The sequence below is a fragment of the Nannospalax galili genome, unplaced genomic scaffold (genome assembly GCF_000622305.1).
Source record: "Nannospalax galili isolate Female #2095 unplaced genomic scaffold, S.galili_v1.0 scaffold135, whole genome shotgun sequence".
Taxonomy (NCBI): domain Eukaryota; kingdom Metazoa; phylum Chordata; class Mammalia; order Rodentia; family Spalacidae; genus Nannospalax; species Nannospalax galili.
This window is the reverse complement of record NW_008338998.1, coordinates 6,186,421-6,210,349: the sequence shown is the minus strand read 5'-3', so window position 1 is coordinate 6,210,349 and position 23,929 is coordinate 6,186,421. Positions and strand designations below refer to the sequence as shown.

Genomic DNA, 23,929 nt, shown 5'->3' with positions numbered 1-23,929 from the left:
GCAGAGGCAGGTGGATCTCAATGAGATTGAGGCCAGCTTGGTCTACAATGCAAGTTCTAGGCCAGCTGGGGCTACAGGGAGACCCTGGCTCAAAACAAACAACAAAACCCCCAAAACAAACATCCCTCCAAACCTAAAAAATTTAGAAACAAACAAGACCCCCTAAAACAAATTCAATACACATGCAATAGATGCTTGGAAAATAACTACTTGACAGATTCACAAAGTTAAAACATTTCATAACCATGCCAATTTCTCATTAGTAAGAATTAGCTTTATTAAATTACCAAAAATTTATATATAAACTTATTTTTTTAAATATTTATTAATTTTTATTTTATGTGAGTGTACTGCCTACATGTATGTAAGTACACCTGTGTCATGCAATGCCCGAGGAGGTCAGAAGAAGGTGTCAGATCCCCTGGGACTGGAGTTAAGGATGACTGTTAGCTGCCATGTGGGTGCTAGAATCGAACCCTGGTCCTCTTCAAGAGCAGCCAGTGCTCTTAACTGCTGAACCATCTCTCCAGCCCCAAAATAACTTTTTAAAAGAATGATGTAAAGCTGTTTTTTTTTTTTCACTTGTAATTAGTCAGAAAAAATATCTACGTTTCTGTTTTTGTACTTGGTTTTTAGCAAATACATCTTAAAAACCATGCTATCACCTGTTAATTATGAGACATTTCTTGGTTCTAATGGACTTTAGCATATTACCAAGAGTAAGGGCAGTATGAATAGTACTAGGGAAATAGAAAAGCCTGTTGGCAACATGGACAGAGGCCCCTGTAAACTTGCTATAGAGAAGGTATAAAGAACAAAATACAGTATTTGAAAGATTGCAACTATCTGTTTGAGTACTGGTAAGGCACTGAGGGGCCAGTCCAAATACTAGTTCTGGTCTAACTGCACTTTGTTATAATAAACAATGTACTCAGGTGTAAATGAGAGGGTACATATTTTCAAAGCGTGTATTTGAGTAACAAATGCTTGTTAGCTGCTATGTGGGTGCTATAAACTGAACCCAGGTCCTCAGCAAGAATACCCAGTGCTCTTAACTGCTCAGCCATTTCTCCAGCCCCAAAGCATGTATTTTTAAAATTAGACGTTGTCAAGAAAAAAGTTTTTTTTGGCAAGACTCTAACTGCCTGTGATTCTACTCACATAAATGCTTAAAGGTTTAAAAAAAATGATTGAATCACACACACACACACGCACGCACGCACGCACGCACGCACACACACATTTCTACCTAGACAGGTATTTTCTTTGCTTTTTTTTAATGTGGTGCTGGAAACTGAACTGACAACTTACACATGCAAGGTAAGTGCTTTACTCATTGAGCCACATCCCCAGCTCTTAACATCTGAACATTGTATGTGTTACTAATATCATAACTACTCTACAATTAATGAAGACTTAATACAATAACTGTACAATTAATAAACATAATTGACAAAAATCTTACCTGGTCCAATACAGAAAACCTTCTCAAAATCAGCACAGATGCACATCTGCTTATACAGCTGTGGGGACTGAGCTAGGTAGGCATTATTTTTGAAATATGACACAGTAAAAACATTGGCTCCTCCTTCACTGGCAGCTGAAATGTAAACATTTATACTGTTATAATCAGTTGCATGGTTTATCAGCGTACACTTTTAGTTAAAACAATTTATACTTAAAATTTTTTTTGTTTTGAGTTTTGTCTTCATGTATGCATGTATACAATGTATGTGTGAAATGTATGTGTGCATGTATGCATGTACCCATGTGTGCAATGCCCTCAGAGGCCACAAGAGGCACTGGATCCCTTGGAACAGGAGTTAGGGCTAGTTGTTAGCTGCCATGTGGGAGCTCGGAACTGAATCTGGGTCCTCTGCAAGAGCAGCCAGTACTCTTCATGGCTGAGCCATCTCTTCAGCCCACAATTTATACTTTTGATTCAAGTAGTTCATTTATAAAAGAAAACAACAACAAAAACCCTCTAGAAACATCAAGAATTACAGGTAAATGTTCCCTTTTCTGTACCAATCAAATCTATACCTTGATGTAAAAAACAAAAAATTAAATAAGTAAAAGGAAAGAAGATATTATTTTTCTAATTGCCATCTCACTGGCCCTTAAATGATATTCCTCCTTTAAAAAATATTTATTTATTTATTTTTTAATTTATGTGATAGAGGTCTCATTACGTAGTCCTGGTTGACCTGGAACTTGCTATACAGACCAGGCTGGCCTTGAATACACAGATACTTGAATAATTGGAAAGCCAATTAATATGTTTAAATTACAGAAAATATTTTGAAGCATACCTGAAATAATTTTAGGAGTTTGAATTTCCACAAAGCCTTTGTTAATTAAAGTTTCTCGGAAGAGATGGCAGATACCAGACTGGAGAAGGAAGATGGCCTGACTGGTTGATGTCTGTAAGACAGCATCAAAATCTAATTTAGTCAAACTGACACACTGAGCACTCACCATGCTGGAAACTAAGAGATAAATTAAGATATTCTTATTCTCTATGTTTTCAGTCTAATAGTAGTAGAGACAACAAAAATACACATGTATAACCCAGGTCAAAGGTGATGAAGTATGGTGGAATCTAATGAATATATATGATCTTACAGAGCCAGTCTCACTAGAAAATGCTTCCTGAGCAGATGTTTTAATTTGTAAGAATTCTATTCAAGAAAAATATTTCTTAGCAATTAATGAAAAAACACCTTGCTTATATATTCACCTGGGAGTTTTTTGAAACAGGGTCTCCCTCTATCTCCAGCTGGCCTGTGACTCATTATGTAGACCAGGCTAGCCTTGAACTCACAGAGATTCACCTGCCTCTCCCTTCTGAGTGCTGGAATCAAAGGCATGTGCCACCACAATCAGCTATCCTAGAGTGTTACTTTTTAAAAAAGGCAGCCCATTAAATGAGGTGTATCACTGTTTATGTAACATACAAATATTTTCTTAAGTAATATTTTAACATTGAATAATAAATGAATAAAAAATAATTTGCTTTCATTGGAATCATCACCAATTATACATTAATTATAGACAGTCATGTAGTTGTTCCATTAAATTAAAATACATATATAAGAGGCATAGGCACCCTACAACTCTGACCCCTAAATGGCACATGAAGCAATAAACAGCAGTACCCTTCCACCACTACTGCTTTTACTTTCTATTTCCTTCTCCCTCTTTTTTCCATTTCTTTTGCCTTCTCTGGTTACTTTCAGCCTCAATCAAGTCCAACAGTGACCAGAAAACTTTAGTAATCATCTGTGCTCTGGCCAAAGGAACTGGTTTCTTATCCATAGGTCTTTGCCTAATACATTACAAAAAGTTACAATCAAGTAGTCATTTAGTAAAATACCCGACCTCAAACCACACCAGGTTATCTTATCTGTGGTCAGCTGAGTTGGTGCACACAGGCATTTCAGCGAGCTGGTCTATGTCCGCAGCCCACTTCTGACTTGACACACATGACACTCTGATTCAGATGTTATAAGGATGGGGAAACATCTTGCTCCTGGGAAAGAATGCTACTTAATCTTGAATTTCTGAAGATCAGAGCTAAATATATTTATGTAAACTGGGGCATATTTATTTTTTTATTTTTATCTATTTTATTTTGTGTGTACACACATGCACCAGAGCACACATGTGGAGAACAGAGATCTTTCAGGCAAGGTCACTCTCTCCTTCCACTCTAATGGAAGGAACTCAGGTCCTCAGGCTTGACTGCAGGTACCTTTACCCAGAGTCATCTCATTAGCCCAAACCAGGATATATTTAAGCAGCATTATTTTTTAATTTGAATGCAAAGATACAACCAATGATTTCTTACAAAACAATGGAAGGCATTAAAAGACCTTTGTACTCTATTTTTAATGTTTACTTACTTTTAAGGTATCCCTATTTATTTCATCTATTACATTTTTTATTTGTTTATTTACTTTTATTTTATGTGTATGAGTGTTTTGCCTGCATGTATGTAAGAGCACCCTGTGAGCAATGACTGTGGAGGTCAAAAGAGGGTGTTGGATCCCCTGGAACTGGAGTGACTGATGGTTGTCAGCTGCCATGTGGGTTCTAGGAACTGAACCCAGGTCCTCTTCAAGAGCAGCCAATCCTCTTAACAGTTGAGTCATCCCTCCAGCCCCAAGATATCTATATTTAAACTAAAGAACACTTGTGGCTGGCTTTTTTAAGCATAATGTGGTTTAAGGAAACACTGGTTCATCCAATCATAACCAATTGTGCAATCTTCTGCTTTCAAAAACCTAGCAACCTACCTAAAACAAAGAGTGTGTCACTGCTACTGCTACACATATGTAGACACAATTCACTTCAGTGAAATATATTCTTCAGAGAGCCACTGAATACACTTTACCGCTACTTCTTTTAGTTAGCCCGACTAAACTTATTTTAGCCCCATATCAAATAGAAGTTAAACTTATGGAATAATTTATCATAGCTCATATAGTATGAATAGAAATTTCACTTAATTATGCTTTTTTTTTTTTAAAAAAAAAAACCATATTGTGAAAAAAGACCAAGAATAAACAATAAACCCTATCCCATTAGTATGCCTCCATTCTTGGCTTTCTGATTGTATCAAGTTTGTCAACATGTAACATTTATGAGGGTAAGAAAATTTGTATTATACAAGAAAAAAGCATTTTGTCCCTTATCATGTTCTTCAAGGCCTTTGGTAACTGCTAGAAAGACAGGTACCTATTTTATTAGAAAGCAGGGGCTGGAGATGTAGCCCAGGACTTTATAATTTGCCTACCCATGTACACATAATCAAAATCCTGTGTTCAATCTAGATTACAGAAGAAAATAGGAGTGTAGTAGACTGAATGCCTAGCATGCATACGCCCCTGGGTTAGTCTCTAGTACCACAAAAAAATAAAAAAGTGAACAGTTATTTAGATAATAATTTTAATATGCCTACAGGCTAGAGATTATTCTCCATCAGATTCTATCTTTTAAAAGGTTTGAGATGATTGTGGTGGTGCATATCTAAAATACTGGCACTCATGAGGTAAGGTAGGAGGATTGCCAGGGGGATGGGAGTAGAATTAAATATGGATTTTTAAAGTAAATAGTAAGAAAAAACTTCAAACTTTTGATTACTTACACTACTGAAAAGAATTATTACAAAGAGAATCACACTTGCTACTGCATACATGCCAACTGTCTGTGATCAGAAGGTAAAGTTATATAATTAAAGAGCCTTAAAATATCCTTCTATGGATACTTGCCCAGAGGAAAATTCTATCCTCAAGGCAGAGAAATTGTGCTCAACAGGAGAAATCAAAGTCTGAGAAACGTTTGTGCCCAGTGCAGTATCATCTTTCAAATTCTGATCCTCCTTCACAAAGCATTTAGCATTACATTAGAGGACAACATGGAGCAGCTAAAATCTAAGTAACAGTAAAAGTTTTTCCTCTTTTGGTAAAATTGGGTCACCTAAGTAGAATATAAAGAGATTCAAATATGTTTGCTTTCTTTCTAAAATACAGACTAATTTTGAAGCTGCTTCACTATCCCATAGTGATGACTATAATCGGCTCCTATGCAGTTAAGAATTAGATAGGAGGGCAAGGTGGTGCACACCTTTAATCTCTAGAGGCAGAGGCAGGAAGACAGGCCAGCCTGGTCTACATAGTGAGTTCCAGGATAGTTGAGGCTATGGAGAGACCCTGGTTCATCCTCCCCAATCAAAAAAAAAAAAAATGGAGCTCTCTGTGTATCTACCAGGAGTGAGATAGTTGGAACATATGGTAGCTCTATTTTAAATTTTTTGAGGAAAATCCAAACCAATTTCCACAATGGCTGTAATAATTTGCACTCCCACCAGCAATCAATTCCTCTTTCTCCACATCTTCATTAATGTTTCTTGTTGGATTTCTTTTTTAAAAAATATTTTATTAACTTTATTTTATGTGTATGCGTGTATTGCCTACATGTAGGTAAGTGCGCCCATGTCGTGCAATGCCCATGGAGGTCAGAAGAGGCTGTCTGATCCCCTGGGATTGGAGTTACGGACAGTTGTTAGCTGCCATGTGGGTGCTGGGATTTGAACCTGGGTCTTCTGCAGGAACAACCAGTGTTCTTAACCGCTGAGCCATCTCTCCAGTCCTCTTATTGAATTTCTTGATAGCCATTCTGAATGGGGTGAGGTGGTATCTCAAAGTAGTTCTAATTTGTATTTCCCTGACTAGGGATGTTGAGAACACGATTCTGTGGGCTGTGTGCTCTGCTAATAGTTTCCTTTGCTGTACAGAAACTTTAATATCATGTAATCCTATCTGTTCATACTTGGGACTAATTCCTGTGCTATTGATGGCCTGTTCAAAAAGTTCCTGCCTATCCTAATGTCTGGGAGAATATTCCTTATGTTTTCATTTAGAAGTTTCAGCTTTAAAATTTTTCATTTGGGAAAAAAGATGAAGTAATGAAATAGAAAATGGGCACTTGAATACAAATTGTATAATTGTTCTATAAGTGTTCTGCGATTCCATTGCTTTGTTAATGAACATTTTAGGAAGAGATAGCAAATAGATTTATTTCCAACAGATTAATGGAGGCTGGATGGAGCATTGTATAGCTCATTTAAGCTCTTTAGGAATAGAGTATTCCACTGACTGATGCAGGTATTTGCCATGGATGATGGATATAGGGGAATGGGCTTCCCTTTATTTAAGGGGTTTACTGTTTTCAAGAGAAAAGAATGGTGGGCAAAGTGTGGATGAAGAAAGCCCATAGGGTTTTCGAAGGTTTGGGCTGCCTGTGAATCCTGAATTGTCCTGGGCCCATGTCCCTTGGCAACTGCAAATCAAGTGTGTGTGTGGGGGTGGGTAGTGTTAACACAATACATGTTTTATTTTTTTTTAATTTTACTTCTTTTATGTGTATGAGTGTATTGCCTGCATGTATGTGAGTGCACCCGTGTCGTGCAATGCTATGGAGGTCAGAAGAGGACACCCTCTTCTGGCCTCTGTGGGCATCGCATGCCCATGCTACACTTACATATTTGTAGGAAAAACGCTCATACACATAGAATAAATTTTTTTTTTAAAGTTTACAAGAACCAGATAAATAAAATGAATAAAACAAATAACTGTTGCTTAGGACAACACAAGGACACATACTCCATCTAGCACTCATAGACCCCTAGCACTCCAGGCTATATGGGCCCAGTATTACTGGGTTCTCCAACTTTCCAAGAAAAGTCACCTAGATTTTAATATGAAAATCCTCCCCTCCTTCTCTTCCCACAGGATCACACTATTTTGTTCAAGATGGCTTCCAACTCCTTTTCCTTTTGTTTTTGATACTGTAGTTAAGGCTGACCTTTTAATGCATATGTAACCTAGACTGACTTTCAACTTTCCTGCCTTAGCCTCTCCAATGCTGGGATTACAGGTGTGTGCCACTTAGCCTGGCCAGCTCTTGGGTTTAAGTGATCCTCCTGCCTCAGCCTTGAAGATAGCTAGGATCACCAGTCTATGTGATCACATCTAGCAAAATCCCCATTGTTCAATGATGGCAATAAATTTAACTAAAATACCAACACCAAGAGAACCAAAATTTCTCTGGGCTGAATTGTAGCACAAGCCAGTAGCAGTGAACAAGTAGCATGGTCAAATACAGCATGATGTCTAAAAATAAATAAAAAACCTTAGGGTTTTAGGCAGTATCAGGAGGATGTTTGATTACAGTTTGCTTTTTTCAACATAAATGAAAATGGAGACGGTAAAGCAGACAGAAAACAAACAGGAGAAATGCTGAGTGTATTATAAAGGGATATTCATACAACTGCAGAAAACTGGAAGTCAGAAAGAACTTGAAGTGGCCTTTGCCTTTGAGTGAGAGGTATTTAAATGAAGGAGGAAGACATGGTCAAACATTAAGAAGATATTTTTACTACAGTGATAAAAATCAACCAAACCAAAAGAGAAAACAGAAGATCCATGAGATGACCATGTAAACCACAAGGGATGGTGACTTCTTCGTTATGATACATCATCTCCACCTGGTTGTTCTAAATTTTACAAAGAATTTCTTTCACATTTTCTAGTGATATTGATGGTTGCATTTCCATTTGCTGACTAAGCTACTCCAAAACAGACATCACCTGGATGCAACTCATAATCTACAGTTTTCAAATAAAGCATGTCAGTATGCTATGGACTAGTACTCACCTGCAACACCTACCTGGCAGTTCTTTCTGGGGAAGGACTCAGTCAGAAAGGCAGACTATGTCTTACATTATTATACTCACACATAGGCAAGTGGCAATCAGCATTATGGTATCCCTGAGAATCTCAATGTTGGCATACCCACATCAACAAATAAATGAGGCATACCCTAAGATCAATGACTCTGTTGTCTAATCTTGTATCTTGGTTAACAGTAGCTCTTCCTTCCTAAAAAAAAAAAAAAGTGGTGGTGGTGGTGGGGGAGTTACAAACAGATTTTATTCACTTTCTGAAATATATATACACACATACCACTCTTAGAAGTCCTTTTTATTTTTTGAGACAGGAACTCATTATGAACACCAGGCTGGCCTTGATCTCATGGAGATCTCTCTGCCTCTGCCTCCCAAGTGTTGGGATTAAGGGTGTGTACCAGCATGGCTGGCTTTATAGCATTATTTTCAATAAATTAATAGCCTAAAAAGTCCGAGATTCCAGGGCTGGAAAGATGGCTCAGAGGTTAAGAGTGCTGGCTGCTCTTGCAGAGGACCCAGGTTTGACATCCACATGGGGGGGTTAACAACCATCTTTAACTCCAGTTACAGGGGATCCAATGCCCTCTTCTGACCTCTAGGCATTGCATGACATGGGTGCACATATATACATGCAGGCAATACACTGATACACATTAAAAAAAAAGTACTGTGCCTGCAGCCTGAATAACTCTACTCTCTTCCCACAATCTATCTCCCTTCTAGCCTTGGGCCCAGACCTGCTCCTGCTTTTCAGTCTCAGATCTCTGAACAAGCTCCCTAATCCAGACTAGCTTCATCTTCCAGCTTAGTTTGTTAGACCCTCCACAGGCTGTCCCCACCCCTCACTTTGCCCTTGGCCTGATCTGCCTGCCACAGATCACTGTAATACCCTGACAAGTACACCATACACCACTCATCAAAAAAGCTTCATTTTGCAATAGATAGAGGTTATTACAGAATTCCACAACTGGTCACAGAGAATACATGTCTGAGAGATGCCCAGCCCTAAGTGACACATCTACAGTGGAACCTGGATACCTAAGGCTCATGGAACACAGCAGAACAGGGGGTAGAGAGAATACTAATATATCCCTCATACAATGGAGTACAATGAATGCAGGAGACTGCAGAGTGTGTGACTCCTGTATTAAACTTCACTTACTCATGCATGGCTCAGGATCATTGTGGAAGAGGGGGCAGAAAGACCATAAGAGCCAGATAAGGGAAGGGGTCTAAATTTGATTAAGAATATAAGGAAACAGGCTTTCAGGCCTCTGGGAACTTGCTCATATGAACTTGTAACAATGGTAACAATATGCACAAAATTCATATCAACTCAATCAGACAAAAACCCAGCATAGAACTAGAGAAATGGGCAGCAAGCCCCAACTCTGAGGAACTATTGGCAACTGATTACTGTGAAGTGAGGAGAGTAGCTCTTCTTTAAGGGAGTGACTCTAGATAGGCTAACTAGACACCAGTAGATAAACTTGCACTGAGGGACATCTGGGTACAAATGCTTGTCCCATTATATGTTAAGTCCTATCTGGCTATAATGACAGAATACATGAAATCCAGTGGGGGAGAGGGAGCTATGAGGGGCACAGATGGGGAGGAGCTCTAAATTTGATTAAGATCTATTATACGAAATGCACAAAAACTCAATAAAAATATTTTTTTAAAAAAATCTGAGATTTGCTGATGTCAGAGTAATTGAATCTAGAGCCTCTTGCATGCTAGAGAAGTCCTCTAGCACTGAGCTATATCCCTAGCGCTAGTAAGTTTAAATACAAATGGAGTTCAAATCAATTCACACATACATTTAATATAAAGTAGGACAACGAGCTTCCACTGTTTCGCAAATTAAATACCTAGAGCAAGCACAAAGCATGACATCAACTTTACCTCTTCTACCTCAGGCCGAATGGCATCATCCAGCTGCAGGGGCAGGCGAGGTTCAGCCAAACTGATCACATAAATCTGAAAGTGAGAAATTGTCAAAAATATTAGGAAGTATACAAAACCTGGTTATCCTTTGCTTAAAAGACAATCTACATAAAGAAATGTTTGCATACATTTTTAATTGAAATCACTTGGTGAAATCAAACAAGATAATATCCATTTTTCATCCACAGAATGGGGATAATATTGCTGCCTTTATGCATTGTTTGAAGTCAAACAGGATAATACATACAAATACTTTATAAACCCTTGGTTCATCCAATGTAATAAATAATCAAGGCCTAGCATTGCCAATAAAAGCTGCCATTAGGGAAATCAATCTCAAAGCTTTAATTAAAATGGGGTCTGCCATTAAGAATCAAATCATTAACACAGGAGTTGCTATTATTGCTAGCAGCATTCAGCCACTGCTTCCTCTAGGACTAACTTCAGTTTAGCTCTGCAATAACCTCCTTTCTGTTCTCATACTTTAAAGTCTACCTTCATTGCTTCCTCTCATTAAATATCACACCTTATTTCCTATTGTTCTCCTGGGTCAAGAGCTGCCACAGAGAGTGTTCTTTTATGCTGTTAAAATCTGTTAATACACATACTAATTTCAAGTTTTAGTGAAAAATAATCAATTAACTATTAAAAGCTGAGCTGGGGTGTTTTGCATACTTTAAAAAAGGGATAAAACCTTTATTTAGTTAAGTCAGGAAAAAAATCATATGGTCTCAGTTTGCAGATCATACAGCATTCAGGGACGGTCAGAAGGCTTTACTCAGGTGCCCCCAAAGTCAAACAGAATTGTCTGTCATGGCTCCCTATACCCAAGTTTTAGGTTCCCTTTGATAACAAAAACTTGACCTTTAAATCCAAAATTGGAGAACTTAAGAGCTACAATTTTCAAAACCAGTGGAAATTCATCCTCCTCTTCATTAGGTTGAAGATCATATAGTACTTGGCATAAAATATAACAAGTATCTGATGGTTGAATAAATAAACAAGAGACAGTGGAATACTTATGGTGTAATTTCACATTTTGTGAAATACCAAAACTTGTCTGTAAGTTCTTTAGGCGCTGTATTTACTAATGACCCTTTTAATGTTGCAATGCATGCTGGAAATGCATGGTAGGCAAGTGCTCTGGTACTGAGCTATATCCTGCCCAGTAAGAATATTAAAAGTACATATATTTGTTTTAGTCATTAAGGACTTATTTATTAAAATACTGAAGAACATGTTAGTTCAAAGGGGATATTTTTGGTCAGCATAAATGAACTTCTTTAGTAAACTCAAACAAAGAACCAAGTAATCTGTCACGTCAGTTCACCAAAAATAGATTTTTCTATGTTGCAGAGTTCCATAACAACTGATTCCTATTAAACACAACCTTACTCTCAAATCAGTGGGTATGAATGGGCTGATCTCTCTTAATCCATTTGCTGATCACTTGTCTTTCTTCTCTATGTACCCTCTCCCTTTCCTGCCTTGGGTGTGTATATATATATATATGTGTGTGTGTGTGTGTGTATGTGCGCATGTGTGTTGTGTGTAAGCACGCAAGTCACAGTCACGTGTGGAGGGTCAGAGGACAACTTGCCTGAGACAGTTCTCTCCTTCTACAACATGAGTCCCAGGAATCAAACTCAGGCTAGTAAGTACCTTTTCCTGTTGAGCTACCTCACCAGTCCTTAGACTACTACTTTTTAAAAAAATTATTTTATTTTATTATTTTTATGTGTATGTGTGTATTGTCTGCATGCAGGTAAGTGCACCCATGTCGTGCAATGCCCACAGAGGACAGAAGAGGCCGTCAGATCCCCTGGAACTGGAGTTATGGACAGTTGTTGGCTGCCATGTGGATGCTGGGATTCGAACCCAGGTCTTCTGTAAGAACATTCAGTGTTCTTAACTGCTGAGCCACCTCTCCAGCCCCCAAGACTACTTCTGGTCTGAATCTCAGAAAGCTCTGCCTGCCTCTGCCTCTGAGTGCTGGGATTAAAGGTGTGCACCACTATGTCCAGCTTAGACTATTTCTTAACAAAAATTTAATGATGTGTATTATAGATACAATTAGATACAAATCTGTGTGCTATAGGTTCAAAGTTCCAGGATCATTTCAATAGCACTAAATACTTGAGAATTTACTTATGGTATTTTTAGTTAATGATATTCTTATATTCTTAGTTTTTATGCCTGAAAATATAATAGATGAGAGATGAGTTTTGTTTTTGTTTTTTAAAGATGGTCAGCTGTCCTAGTGTTATATATCAACAGGTCTGAGTTGCCTTCTGGGTAAGGAGAGGCCACTAGAAGATATACCACTAATAGACCAATGAGCCTAGTCAATGCTGTGTGGATCAGGTAAGCCTGCTAAGATGGGCCTCTGTCATTCTAAGTCACTAAATACTGAATTTGTTATACAGCATGTGCTGGCTTGACTGAGAATGTCCCCCATAGGACATTTTGTTCCCAGTTGGTGGTGCAGTTTGGGAGGTCTTAGAAGGTGGGGCCATGCTGGAGGAAACACATCACTGGGGGTGGGCTTAGAGACTCCTTAAGTATTGCCAGATTTCCAGTCGCTCCCTTGTTTCCTGTGCCTGCTTGAAGATGTGAGAGCTTAGCTTCCATGCCTCCTCCAGCTACCTCTGCCACCATGCCTCCCTGCCAAGACAGACTGTAATTCTCAGACTGGAACCATAATCTCAAATAAACTCTTCCTTCTATAAACTGCTTTGGTCGGTGTTTCTCTCACAGCAACAGAAAAGTAACTAATGCACAGCATAAGCTAACTGATTCAGTAATTAACTTATAAACCTCAGTATTTTATATAAATACAAATTATTAAGAATATACAGATTCAACATGGAAAGTCCTAAGAATCACTCAAATTCATAATATAATTCTCTCTTTCTCCCCCGACCCCCACATATGTATTTTTAAGCTTCAATTCTTCTCTGCTTTCAGGAGTAGAGAAATCAATATATTTATTTATTTATTTATTTATTTATTTATTTATTTATTTATTTTTTAAAGATAACATTTCACTATGTAGCCCTGACTGGCCTAGAACTCTCTATATATGTAGGCCAGGCTGGCTTCAAACTCAGACACTGGCCTGCTTCTATCTTCTGAGTGCTACAATTAAAGGCATGCACTGCCAGACCTGGCATGATATTATATTTTGTTTTTTTTCTTTTTAAACATTTTATTTATTATTTTTATTTTATGTGTATGAGTATTATCCCTGCATGTAGGTAAGTGCACCTGTGTCATGCAATGCCCATGGAGGACAGAAGAGGCTATTGGATCCCCTGGAACTGGAGTTATGGACAGTTGTTAGTTGCCTTGTGGGTGCTGGGATTTGAACCCGGGTCTTCTGCAAGAATAGTCAGTGGGTGGGAGTGGGTGGTGGGTGAGGAGAGGGTTTATTTGTCTTACATCTCCCAGATCATAGTTCATCAAGGAGCCCAAGGCTGGAACTCAAGGCAGGAACCTGGAGGCAGGAGCTGGAGCACAGGCCATGGAGGAACACTGCTTATTGGCTTGCTCCCCTGGTCCCTGCTCAGCTTGCTTTCTTATGCAACAGAGGCCTACCTGCACAGGGGTGGCAGCACCCACAGTGGGCTGGGCCCTCCCACATCACACAATAATCAAGAAGCCCCACAGACATGGCCACAGGCTAGTTCAATGGAGGCAATTCCCCAATTGAGGTTCCCTCAAACCAGGTATATCAAGTTGACACTAAAGCTATCCAGCACAATTGATCCCTTGTCAACTTGACACACAAACACATCACTATTAAACCATAACCTTTCCAATTCTTGTCTGCAAGATATGATGTTAATATCACAACATAAGGAACAGTCAGTGTTCTTAACCTCTAAGCCATCTCTCCAGCCTGATGTTATATTTTGTAACACATTACCTTTTGAACATGTAATTCAACATCTTGCTGTGTACAACTTCCAATTTTCTGATTTACTTTTCTCACAATGCCTTCTACATCAACGATGCTTTCTTTGTTGATGCTGTTAAAAGAAATCCCCAACTTTAATAATCTCATTGGAGGTGTCAGAACTCATTTGATATTTAAGCAGAAGAATATGTCAAACTGTTAATATAGCAGAAAGCTTCGATCAAGTCAGCCTCTTAAATGATTCAGAGCAAGCTATTATGCAGCATATTTCGTGAGATTTCTTTAAAGAAATTAATTTTTTTAGATGCCACAATTTAGTGATCATCTTTAAGATATTTGGGACATAAAAGGCAATGGGACCAAGTGAATTGTGAAAAGTAGCAGTCTTTGAATTATTAAAGAACCTTTACCTCCCTATACTTGAGATTCACTAAGATCAGCATTTCCTATAATAAAAAAAAAAAAACCCAGTGGCTTCAATAAATACAATTACTGTTATGTAATGGAATTAAATAATAGAAGAAAAAAGTCAACTGAAAATATTTCAAGGTACTAAGCCATAAGGATGCTGCTTTACAATTACACCTTCATTGCCTAAAGCTCCTGTGCATACCTTGCCTCTAGGTTTATGATAGATAACCTCCAGGACTACATACTCACACTTAAAAGAATGTCTATGTAAAGCTTAATATAAAAGTATAAAATGAATACATCTCTTATGCTATCTATTCTTTAAAAAACTTCAATTCTCAACACCAGACACTCAAATTGTGAAAGAAAATTTTATAAAGTTTCCTATTAAACATCCTTTTTTTTTTTTTTTTTTTTTTTTGAGACAGGGTTTCCATGTAGCCCCAGCTGTCCTGGAACTCACTATGTAGACCAGGCTGGCCTTGGACTCAGAGATCCACCTGCCTCTGCCTCCCAAGTGCTGGGACTAAAGGCATGCACCACCACGCCTGGCACATCCAATTATTTTTTGATGTCTAGTATATAACCCAAGAAGAAAAGGTGTAATTTGAAATGATGATTTCCACACAAAATGAACTGGTTTTACTTTTGTGCACACTCATATGACTGAATGGGCAACACATCCAGTGAAAAGAATGGGATTTAGTTTTCATGGGATGATTCTATTCATCCTGCTACAGACATGTCAGTAGTTAAGGTGCTACTAGACATCCTAGATACTCAATGGTGCTTTTATACCAGAGGATGCTACAGTCTACTTTAAGACCATTTACTCAGGGTTTCAAAGGGTTAAGGCTGCACTGCCTAGAACTGTCACCAACTTTTTTTTTTTTTTTTTTTTTTTTTTTTAAGCAGGGTCCCCCTAGCCCCCGCTGGAACTCACTATGTAGACCAGGCTGGCCTTGAACTCACAGAGATCTGCCTGCCTCTGCCTCCCAGATGCTGGGACTACAGGCATGCACCACCACGCCCACTTGTCACCAACTATTTTAGAAAGAATTCAAGGGCCAGGCCAGGTGTGGTGGCACTTGCCTTTAGTCCCTGCATTTGGGAGGCAGAGGCAGGAGGATCTTTGTGAGTTCAAGGCCAACCTGGTCTACATAGTGAGTTCCAGGCCAGCAGAGGTTACAGGGAGACCCTGTCTCAAAAAGACCAATCCCCGCCCCAAAAAAACTCCCACAACAAGAAAAAAAGAATTCAGTACACACAAGTACATACAGCTTTTCACTCTCTTAAGTTTCCTGCACCAGAGCTATCACCAATATGAAGCTAAAGAAGAAAAATCACAATTTGTAAATGAAAAAGTAGCTAGCCATCTCTGAACCTGAAGGATCTGAGGCTTCGGTTTACTGCTAAAAGTGTTTCCTAACATTGACAGTGCAGGGTCACTCGATCTGTCTTCAGCATGGCTTCATATCAGCTGCTTCATCCGTTTGAATGAGTTGATCTGATGTCTGTGTAGAAGATTCAGGGCTTATTTTAACAGCCTCCAAAAGGAAGGCTTTCTCTTTCTCTTTCTCTTTCTCTTTCTCCTCCCCCTCCCCCTCCCCCTCCTCCTCCTCCTCCTAACTGATCAGTGTAGACAGCCTCACTCCAGCTATATTCCAACCTTCCTGCTCCGTCTCCAAGCTCCTTGGCTCTCTTGCTGTATGTCCCCCCCCCACCTTTAAAAAAATATTTATTTTTATGTGTATGTGTGTTTTGCCTGCATGTAGGTAAGTGCACCCATGCCGTGCAATGTCTGCGGAGGACAGAAGAAGCTGTCAGATTCCCTGGAACTGGAGCTACGGACAGCTGTGAGCTGCCATGTGGGTGCTGGGATTCGAACCTGGGTCTTCTGCAAGAACAGCCAGTGTTCTTGACCACTAAACCATCTCTCCAGCCCCGCTGTATGTCCTTCTGACTCTGCTGAAAAGGCATTTGGTGGTTCTCTGAACTTTCCCACTCAAACTACAGTTCTCTTGCCTTACCCCACCCTTTAAAAATAACTGTGTTATGCTTGTGTGTACATGTGAGAAAGTCAAAGGACAATTTCGTGTGTGTACATGTGAGAAAGTCAAAGGACAATTTCGTGGAGTCAGTTCTCATCTACCTGTATGTGGGTCCCAGAGATTGAACTCAGCAGTTTTTACCTGCTGAGTCACCTCACTGGCCCCTTGCATTAGCCGTCTAATTACTGTGGAGAGACAACTACAGCTCTAACCTTCCTGCTCTGTTCCCAATCTCATTGGCTCTCTATTCTTACCCCCTTTGACTTCCATTATAAAGGCCTTTAATGGTCCTCTGGATCTTCTGTTAGCAGAGAGCCTTCTTCAAGTCACTTATTAGATATGTTAGACATGGCTACTTTATATTTGTGTGGAAGTTGGATGGCCTGTGTAAATTAGCTCTTGCCTTCTACCATGTGGATCCTGGGAATCAAACCCAGGTTTGGTGACAAGTGCCTTTATGTGTTGGGCCATCTCTCTGGCCTGCTACCCCACTCTTAAGGACTGAATTCCATACTAGTTTCTTTTCAGAAAGATGCTAGAATGTGGGCAAGGATCCTCTGCTCAGGGCTGGCTGGCGAGTCAAGATAGTTTTCTTTCGTCCTTATTAGTACCAGATAACTCTTTATTCTTTAAATTTTGGATAATTTGGTTCTTTCTATACACTGAAATGTATGCCATTACCTATCTCTACTTGTAGAAATGAGTGAACTCAGAAAAACATCTAGACAATTAAAATACCATTTGTAAGAAAGAGCTAACCAGCCGGGCGTGGTGGTGCACGCCTTTAATCCCAGCACTCGGGAGGCAGAAGCAGACAGATCTCTGTGAATCTGAGGCCAGCCTGGTCTCCATGGTGAATCCAGGACAGCTGGGGAGGACAGCTGGGGTTACAGGGAGACCCTGTCTCAAAAAAACCAAAAAAAAAAAAAAGAAGAGCTAACCATAAAACTTGCTAGTAGAATGTATGTATGAATGCATATATGTACATACATGTACAGAATCAACACAGCAACAGGACTACTTGAGCATGTTTCTGTCAATACAATCTACTATATATACATATATATACATGTATGAGTGTGGCACACACGTGCATTTGGTGGCAGTTTTCAAATGAGACAGTTTCAGAGCCCAGGCTTGCCTTGAACTCATTATGTAGGCTCGGTGAGCCTTACATTCTTGATCCTCCTGCATCAATGTGTACCACTACGCCTGGCCCAGTCTAACTGAATGACTTTGACTTGCGTGTGAAGAAGGCACAACTGGAGTAGTAAATTTTTAATTTTACATTAGAAAACAAACATGCCTCTATGTCCCATTTTGAAAAGGGATTGCATCTAGCAGGTAACTAGAAAGCTTGAGTTTTTATAGATGTGGCAGGGAAACAAACAGGGTGGCATGCAGAACTCCCAAGAGCTGTTTTACTGGAGGAGAAATGAATTAAACATGTCTTTTCAAGAGCTAAGTCAGCTATTTTTTTTTTTTTTATCCTGCCCTAAAACACACCATCACTGCATTGCACTCCACCCCTTTCATTTTTCAGTCATTTTTTTTGACTTTCCATGTAGTTAGTCGCTCAGCAAATAAAAGAAATTAGTACAATCGTGACATCAAGAAACCCTAGGGAATAGGCACAACAAATTTCAGGTCATTTGTCAGGAACTTATCAACTCAATACTTTAGTCTTTAGTATTCATGGAAAAAAAAAACTGAAAAGAGCACCATTCTTTATATTTATAAAAGTTACTATGTTTTTGGTTTTGTTTTTAAACAAGAGTACTGCTATGTAACTAAGGTTGGCTTAAAATTCACAATGCCTCCATTGTGGTCTAACTGAGAAGTTTTGACTGAGGAGTATCTTCTGTAGGCTCAAGTACTTGAACTTGGTCAGTTTGGGGAGGGTCATGAAACCTTCAGGAGGTATGGTTTTGCTGGAGGAAGCATGTCATTACTGGGGGGCAGGCTTTGAGAGCTCATAGCTTTGCCCCACTTCCAGCTTACTCTTTCTGCTTCTTGTGTCCTCCTGAAGATGTGAGCACTCAGCTTTCTACTCGCCACCTCTGCTGCCATGCCTCCCCACCAAAACAGGTTCTTATCCCACTGGAACGATAAGACAAATAAACTCTTCTATAAGTTGCCTTGGTCATGGTGTTTTATCTACAGCAACAGAAACCCCCTTCCTCAGTTTCCTAAGGGCTTGGAATTACAGGTATGTGCTACCATGCCTGGCTACTTACCCATTTTCTGAGTCAGCTATTAAAATATAATATCCTCAAAGCAGTTAACTAGGCACAGTAAACTGAAATTGGTTATAATACAGATAGAGAACCAGAATATGAGGCTCCTTCTCATTACTAGAGTCCTCATATGCCATAGGCGACATGACTTTCTGAGATGCAACATAGTGATATAGGCCCTGTGTTTACCCACAAATTAAATACTAGAAAGACTCATATTTCCTCAGCCTTTCAGATAAAAGTAGGAAAATCAGAAGGAAAGAAGGAAGGAAGGAAGGAAGGAAGGAAGGAAGGAAGGAAGGAAAGAGGGGAAACATTAACGAATTTTCTTTCCCTCAATGATTCATTACACTTTTGGAGACCACTGGAGTAAAGAACAAAACTCATAAACACCATGAAAAAACTGTTGTTGGAACAATTATCCATATCTATATCCATATATATATAACATGAGAAAATAAACCTGGAAAAAACCCAGTTCATCTATTTCATCTGGGTCAGAGGGCCAAGTACTGACTCTGGTAACTCTTTCTGGAGCACAGAGAATCACCTAAGCTGGGTGTGACGGTGCATGACTGTGAGCCAGCACTCAGGAGGTCAGCCTAAGTTAAAAAGGCAGCCTGGGTTACAATATGAGACCATGCACCCTATCCAAAAACACCAAACCAAACCAAACCAAACCAAACCAAAGCTCCAGTTCAGATTGCCACTCATCTGAGTGACAGAAAAGTGGCACAGTTTGCTCTTAGAATTTTAAACTATTTATTGGCTATGCTGAAGATTGAAATCTAGGGCTTCAATCATGTTAGGAAGTGTTCTACTACTAAGCCACATCCCTAGTCCTTAGGCTATTTTTTTAAAAAAAGCTTAGAAAATAGTTTTAAAAACTTATTTTTCTCAGACTAGAGAGACGGCTCAGCAGTTAAGAGCACTGACTGTTCTTGTAGAGGGCCTGGGTTCGATTCCCAGCACCGAGAAGGCAGCTACCAACCATCTAGTTCCAAGGGAATTGGATGCCCTCCTGACCTCCTTGGCTACTGCACAAGATGCACTTACACACATGCAGGCAATACATACATACACATAAAATAAAAAAATAAACAAAACAACCCTTATTTTTCTAATTATAAAAGAACATAATTATTATCCAGATTCAAATGTTAATCCAACCCCTTCTCCTACAGTCACTGTTTTCTATTGGGTCCATACTCCTCCACATTTTTTTTTCATTTGCAGAGACTATGGAATGCTTTATAAATTTTATGCCACCAAATACTATAGAAGTATTTAGTTTCTAATTCTCTGTATTATTTTAAATATTGAAGAGAAAATATTTCTATTTTTTAACTCATAAAATGAGCTTTTAATACACAAGTCTCTAAAGCATTATTGCTCCCATTATCACTTAGCAATTTCCTTTTAGGTTCCAGTTATATACACATACCATTTCATTTAAACTTTACGAGTGCCAAAAAGGCATTATCATTTCACAGATAATAAAATAAACTCCAAGAGATTAATAATTAGCTGATCATTATGCAGCTAGCTATAAATAAAGGTTAATTGTTGATTACTGCACTAGACAGCTGTTACAAAAATTTTTGCTAAATTTAAATATCTTAGAATGCATCTTCAGTGCATTGGAAACAACACATTTCTTATTCTTAGGAGCCAGGCTATGTTTCTAATGCTTACGTGACAGATAATTTAAGTAATGGAGCACCTACTCAGAGTTTTCCAAATGTCCAAGAATTGTGTTACCTTCCTCAATAGCACTGATATGTTGCCAACCTTAGCAGAACTCAGAAGAATATACATAAATTTTTTTTTTTTTTGAGACAGGGTCTCCCTGTAGCCCCAGCTGGCTGGACTTGATCACACAGAGATCTGCCTGCCTCTGCCTCCTGTGTGCTGGGATTAAAGTTGTGTTTTTTGTTTTTTTTTAAAGGATTTTATTTTTATTTTATGTGTATGAGTGTTTTGTCTGCATGTATGTACAGACATCACGTGCAGGACTGGTATATGTGGAGGCCAGAAGAGAGCATTGGATCCCCTAGAACTGGAGTTACAGATAGTTGTTAGCTGTCATGTGGGTGCTGGGAACTAAAACCAGGTCCTCTGGAAGAGCACAAAGTGCTTTTAACTGCTGAGCTATCTCTCTAGTCCCTCAGCAGAATTAGAATATGAATAAGAAGTCACTATTCAGTTATTAACCTAGGTGAATTGATCCCATAAATGATCTAGGTATTTCTGAAACCAGATTTTAGATTTAATTCTATGAGGGTGTTTGGATACACACATGTACACATGTGCCTACCATGGTGCTTATATGAAGTTAGAGGACAACTTCAAGTGTCAGTCCTTGCCCTTCCATTTATTTTGTTTGAGACAGGGTCTCTGCTGTTTTTCTGCTTCATATGTCTGGTTAGTTGGCCTGAGTTTCTAGGGATTCTCCTGTCTCTGCCTCTCATCTTCCTTCAGAGGTATTGGGATTACTGAAGTGTAGGTTACCGTGTCCATTATTTACATGGATCCTGGGGATTCAAAATCAGGTCCCCAAACTTGTGCAGCAAGAGCTTTATCTACTGAGCCATTTCCCCAACCCTAAATTTTTCAAGTAGATCTTTATCTAAAATTTCAATGTTGGAAGTGGATAGGGCTACATATAGTTGTCTCTTCCCTAAGAGACCAACAACTTGATCGAACAAATAGGTATAAAACATTAAGTACTGCTGTTCAAGGAAACACAATGCACAGCAGTGTAATTTCTTAGCCTACATATACCACTTTATCTAAATGGGTAAATGCCTTCTTTGGGCCTCTACTCTAGTAAGACATCTACTGTTAACAAAGACCTTCTAACATGACTCTGCATATAACATTTTACCCAAGACCAGTGGAGTCCCTGGACCACAGCAACTACTAAATAAAAATTTTCTAAGTCAATTAGACTTTTGAGTATTATTCTTGCTATTTTCCAGCTCTAATAGTTAATGTAGCAAACTGAAAATTTAAATCTACCAATTAGTGAAATATTTTTAGGTGAAACATTTCCAAGAGAAAGAAAATAAACAAAACTAGTATGTAGCTAAGTGACTCATTAGAGAATGAGAAATAGACTTATGACTCACCAGTTATCAATAAATCACTTAATCACAATGACTAATACAAAAATAAAAGCAAAAGCATATACATAAAAAATAGAATAAGCCCAATTCAGAATCAAACCAGCTCCATATTGGGGTGGGGAATGGGATATATGAACAAGTACAGAGTGAGATGTAATTTTTAACTTTAAAAACTGCTATCCACATTAGCTGTAGTCCTTTAGAGTTGTTGCTATAATTTTAGCCTTAAATTTTAAAACCTTATGTTAACATTCATCATTGTCCTCTGTTAACAGTTGATAGAAAAGGCTCCAGGCTGCCTTATCAAAAAAGACTTTATAAAATTCAACTGTAACTAACATAAACTACTCTGTTAACTTAAAAAAATATATTTTTTTATTTTATGTGTATGAGTGTTTTGTCTGAATGTATATGTGTACCTGTCTCATGTAGTGCCCTCAGAGGCCAGAAGAAGGTGTTGTATCCCCTAGAACTGGAGTTATGAATGGCTGCTAGTCCCAGTATAGGTCCTTTCCAAGAGCAGCCAGTGCTCTTAACCACTGAGCCATCTCTCCAGTCCCCTTGCCTCAACTCTTTAGCTGAAGATTCGGGTGACAAATGTTGATGTAAGGTGATGAGACAAAAGCACTATCTTACATAGGAATTACAAATTTTCCTGCTTCCAGAAAAATTTCATTTAAAGGAAAGATCTCCAACCATTTCAGATACACAATTAAGAATCTGGTCTTAAAAGCCCTAGGGAGTTAGATATGTCAACACCTCCGTGTAATTCATGCAGTTCCTTCATTTTTATATGCATCAGTCAGAAGAAAATTTATCTTTCCAACAGATTGATTAAAATGATATGCTCAAGTTTCTTATGGTTCTGAATACAATTAGTGGGTTAACTTTGGGTGAGAATATTGATAAACTAGATGATCCTATGACACGTTTTCATTCACATTAAATTCCAGTGTTTTATTTTTAAGAAAAAAAATTCAAAAGCTAAAAGCTAGCAATACAATTTAGTCAATAAGACAAAAGACAAATATCTCAGATTTAATACCTACAGTAAATGCTAAGATAGTTATCTACTTAAGATATTAAAAGTGACCTTGTATTTTACCTTTTAAGTGATTAGGAAACCCCAGCTGGAACTATCTGACTTGGTATTTTTAATAGTGGAGTCCTAGCTTTTCTCCACCTGATATATGGCCAGAGGGAATAGGGTTAAATGTAGGGCCGTACAGATTAACATATAAATGCCATTCTTTCTCCTATTTCATTGTGTAAGAGTTCACATGTTTTAATGTCCAGTGTCCTTGGGCAGTACTCTTCAAAATGGAAACACCTTGAGAGCCAACAGCGATTAGGTGCTCTTCCAGCAGTAAAGACAGTGGTAAGCATTTCATATATTAAAACTGACGCAGGATAGAATGAAAATAAGTGGAGATTAAAAGCAGTCTTTCATTCATATACATATTTCCACGTGTATTATTTTCCAAACTAGATTCTGGCAGTCTGGCTCACTCCCTAAGCAGCTGGCTTCGTATAAACAATGTACTACAAAATATTCTCTTCAATCACTTCATGCTTCATTGGTCCTCAAATTTTTAATGTCAGCTAAAAACAAAAGCTTTTCATTTTATTTAAGCAACAACATCCAGAACTGGTTTAGAAGCTGGCCATGTGCTGTTTTAATCCTAACAGGAGGCAGCTAGAATATTTCAAAGTAGAACTCACTGTTCTCTAAATTTTTCTTGCATGATTATACTTAGAAATGAAAAGATAAAAAGAAAATATCTTCAAAAATTCTGTCAAATACCGAAATACCAGTAATCTATAAACCTTAAACCTCAATTTTCACTGTCAGAAATATATACATAGAATATATACTTAGGCCCAGCTGAGGGACAGAGATGAATCATCATGCCACAATTCTACATTAATACATTTAAGTCTCAATGTGAGATTCATTAGGAATCTGTGGGACACGGAGGGGAGTC

The 23,929-nt window shown here is 38.5% G+C and overlaps 1 protein-coding gene across 2 annotated transcripts in view; it reads right to left on the bottom strand.

Annotated features, from left to right (window-relative positions):
• The window catches only part of Dars (aspartyl-tRNA synthetase), a 75,120-nt gene that overhangs the window by 22,481 nt on the left and 28,710 nt on the right, over positions 1 to 23,929 (bottom strand). For both annotated transcript variants that reach the window (XM_008833657.3, XM_029563814.1), the window contains exons 5-9: positions 14,127 to 14,229; positions 10,157 to 10,231; positions 8,385 to 8,444; positions 2,313 to 2,424; positions 1,466 to 1,600 (exon numbers count right to left, since the gene is read on the bottom strand). In XM_008833657.3, coding sequence (XP_008831879.1) covers positions 1,466 to 1,600; positions 2,313 to 2,424; positions 8,385 to 8,444; positions 10,157 to 10,231; positions 14,127 to 14,229 — 485 coding nt within the window. The remainder of the gene's footprint in view (positions 1 to 1,465; positions 1,601 to 2,312; positions 2,425 to 8,384; positions 8,445 to 10,156; positions 10,232 to 14,126; positions 14,230 to 23,929) is intronic.